Genomic DNA, 2,555 nt, shown 5'->3' on the forward strand with positions numbered 1-2,555 from the left:
TTATCCGAAAATATTCTGGACTTCCGTCTTTATGAATTCCACTACAATGTGCATCAGAATGGTCATGGAACGCTTGATAAAGTACAGCTGATCTTGCATAGGCATTGTCAAGTCTTTCATCTCAGGGCTGTTCACTAGCTGGTTGCTTACTGCTTGCAAATGCTCCCAGGACTCATCCGTGCATTTCTGGGTGACGTCAATGGCAGCAGCCTTAAACTCTTTTACCAGCTCAGTGTTAGGGAGCTTCTCAGCAAATTCAGCTATCATTTTTGCTGTCTCATAGAGCACCCACCTATCTTCCTGCCTACATGCCTCCGGAAGGGTAACTGAGCGCTGTGCCCGCCTAAGCTCCCCTGGAGATCCACCCAGATCCTTTAGAATGACCTTAACTTGGCCAATCCCTTCTCCTTCATTGTGCTTTTTGCTCTCACGGATGAGGGTTTCAGTGGTGTCCTTTCCTCCTATCTTAACAAGCTGGAGCTGCAGAATGTGAGCCTCAGTTGTGCAACCAATCTCCTCCAAGACCACCTCCAGAGCTAAGTTGGATAGGTACTCAGGCAGAGGGGCTAAGGAGGGGGCCACATGCAAGAGATCTTGGCAAGTTTTAGGGTCTGGTAGAAGGATCTGGTTGGAGAGCAGGCTCAAAGGATGCCCAGTTTCTGAGATAGATGGCTGGAAGGTCAGGACCCCTTCCTGGGCATTTCTTGGGAAGGCAGCCACTGGGGACATCAAGACACAGCAAAGGAGCAGCACAGCCCGCATCATGGTGGGTCAGCAGAACAGCCCTGCTGGAAAGAAGCAGTGCTCAGACTGGGAAGTGGGCAAAAGCTTGGGATGAAGAGACTCCAGGACTGGTCAGACATCGGAAGTGTCTCAGCCCTTGGAAACTTCAGTTGCCCTGGACGTCAGAACTTACGGGCTGTAGGAAATATTTACCTGCTCTTGGAAAAAAAAGAAGCCAGAGGAATGAGATGATCTGAACACGTCCTTTGCCTCCGTGCCTCTCTTGATCTGAATGACCGCTTTCTAGATCTGACCTTCTCTTTATCTCAGTCAAAACAGTTGACCCCTCTGAAAACCTCAGTTGACCTCACAGAAAACAGTGAAGGACACAACCTTCACAAATATTTATCTGCCTCTTCTTAGTTCAGGCTTTGCCCTTACCTTTGCCCCGAAGCTGAAATCAGGTTTCTCCCTCTGTGAATACTGCCCCATATCCCTCTCACCTTAGGATTTCTCTAGACCTAAACTTAGACCAGGAAAATTTCCTCTGTGTCTTCTGGGGAAGAGGGAGGTGAAAGGCAGCGATGCCAGTGATTTCTGGATAGGAGACACCAAAATAGTTCTTTTATTTTTTATTTTCTAATTGAAGTATAGTTGATTTACAATGTTGTGTTAGTTTCAGGTGTATAGCAAAGTGATTCAGATATATATATCTGAATTATACATATATTTTTCAGATTCCTTTCCATTTTAGATTATTACAAGATATTGAATACAGTTCTCTCTGCTATACAGTAGGTACTTGTTTATCTATTTTAACATAGAGTAGTGTGTATCTGTTAATCCTAAACTCCTAATTTATCCACTCCTGCCTTACAGTTTCCCTTTTGGTAACTGTAAGTTTGCCCCAAAATACTTCTTATTTAATGGACTTAATAGGTAGAGAAATAGAACAATAGAATCCACCAGCAAGTCAGACCAAATAAGAGCAACTTCTCAGTTTTTACATTAATTCCAGTGTAGTTCCTTAATTAAACGTGTGTTACCTTAATACCCCTTTCTAAGCCAATATAAAAATATAAGGAATTGGGCTTCATTTCTCAACCAGGGGTCTAGGAGAGAAACTGCAGTCTGAACAATAAGGAACGATGGCATATGGTGCCTCCTAAAACTGGTACAAAGCCCACGTGTGATCATGGCATCAAGGTTTCTCTCTGGTTCCATAACCCACCATGGCACACAGCTAAAGGGAACCGATCAATGAAGGGATCCCAGGTCCCTCCTCCTATCTTATTTACTCCTCTCAGTCCCAGGAGGGCCTCCTAATAAGTGAGAAGAAATCAATCCCTAGAATAAGAAAAGTCAGGGAGCTACAGGGACACATTTCTAAAACTGGGAGAACCAGATGTAGATATCTCCAACACTGTTGCCTGAAATTCTTGGACCCTAAGTCCACAGGGAACCTCAAGAATCTACTTCTTCTGTACAGCTCAGTTAGGTCTTTGGATCCTGCCAAATTCTCCCGTTTCTGGCTTGAGTTCCCCATCTGTGACTGGACCTCCAGTACTACCATCAGGTCATCCTCAATATGACAATTACTGTTCCTTGAAATTGCTTGCCTTTCCAACTCTGGTGTCTTGGGAATGACAAGGGAGAGAGAATGTGTAAATGTGTAGGGGATGGAGAGTGGTGGTTCATTTGTCTCCAGGACTGAGAGCAATGACAGAGGAAGACAAAGTCTGGTCCCTCCAATCAGACTCCCTACCTATGCTCCTGTCCTCATCTGCTACCTGTTCCTCATCAGTTCCCGTTAGCTATCACTCCTTGAGTGA

General features: G+C 44.8%; 1 protein-coding gene across 1 annotated transcript; it reads right to left on the reverse strand.

Moving 5' to 3' along the window:
• Window positions 1–765, reverse strand: LOC129641615 (apolipoprotein F-like). Its single transcript, XM_055566286.1, has one exon. The coding sequence runs from the start codon at window positions 763–765 to the stop codon at window positions 1–3; it is 765 nt and encodes a 254-aa protein (XP_055422261.1).
• Window positions 766–2,555: the final 1,790 nt, after the last annotated feature.

The sequence above is a fragment of the Bubalus kerabau genome, chromosome 1 (assembly GCF_029407905.1).
Source record: "Bubalus kerabau isolate K-KA32 ecotype Philippines breed swamp buffalo chromosome 1, PCC_UOA_SB_1v2, whole genome shotgun sequence".
Classification (NCBI taxonomy): Eukaryota; Metazoa; Chordata; class Mammalia; order Artiodactyla; family Bovidae; genus Bubalus; species Bubalus kerabau.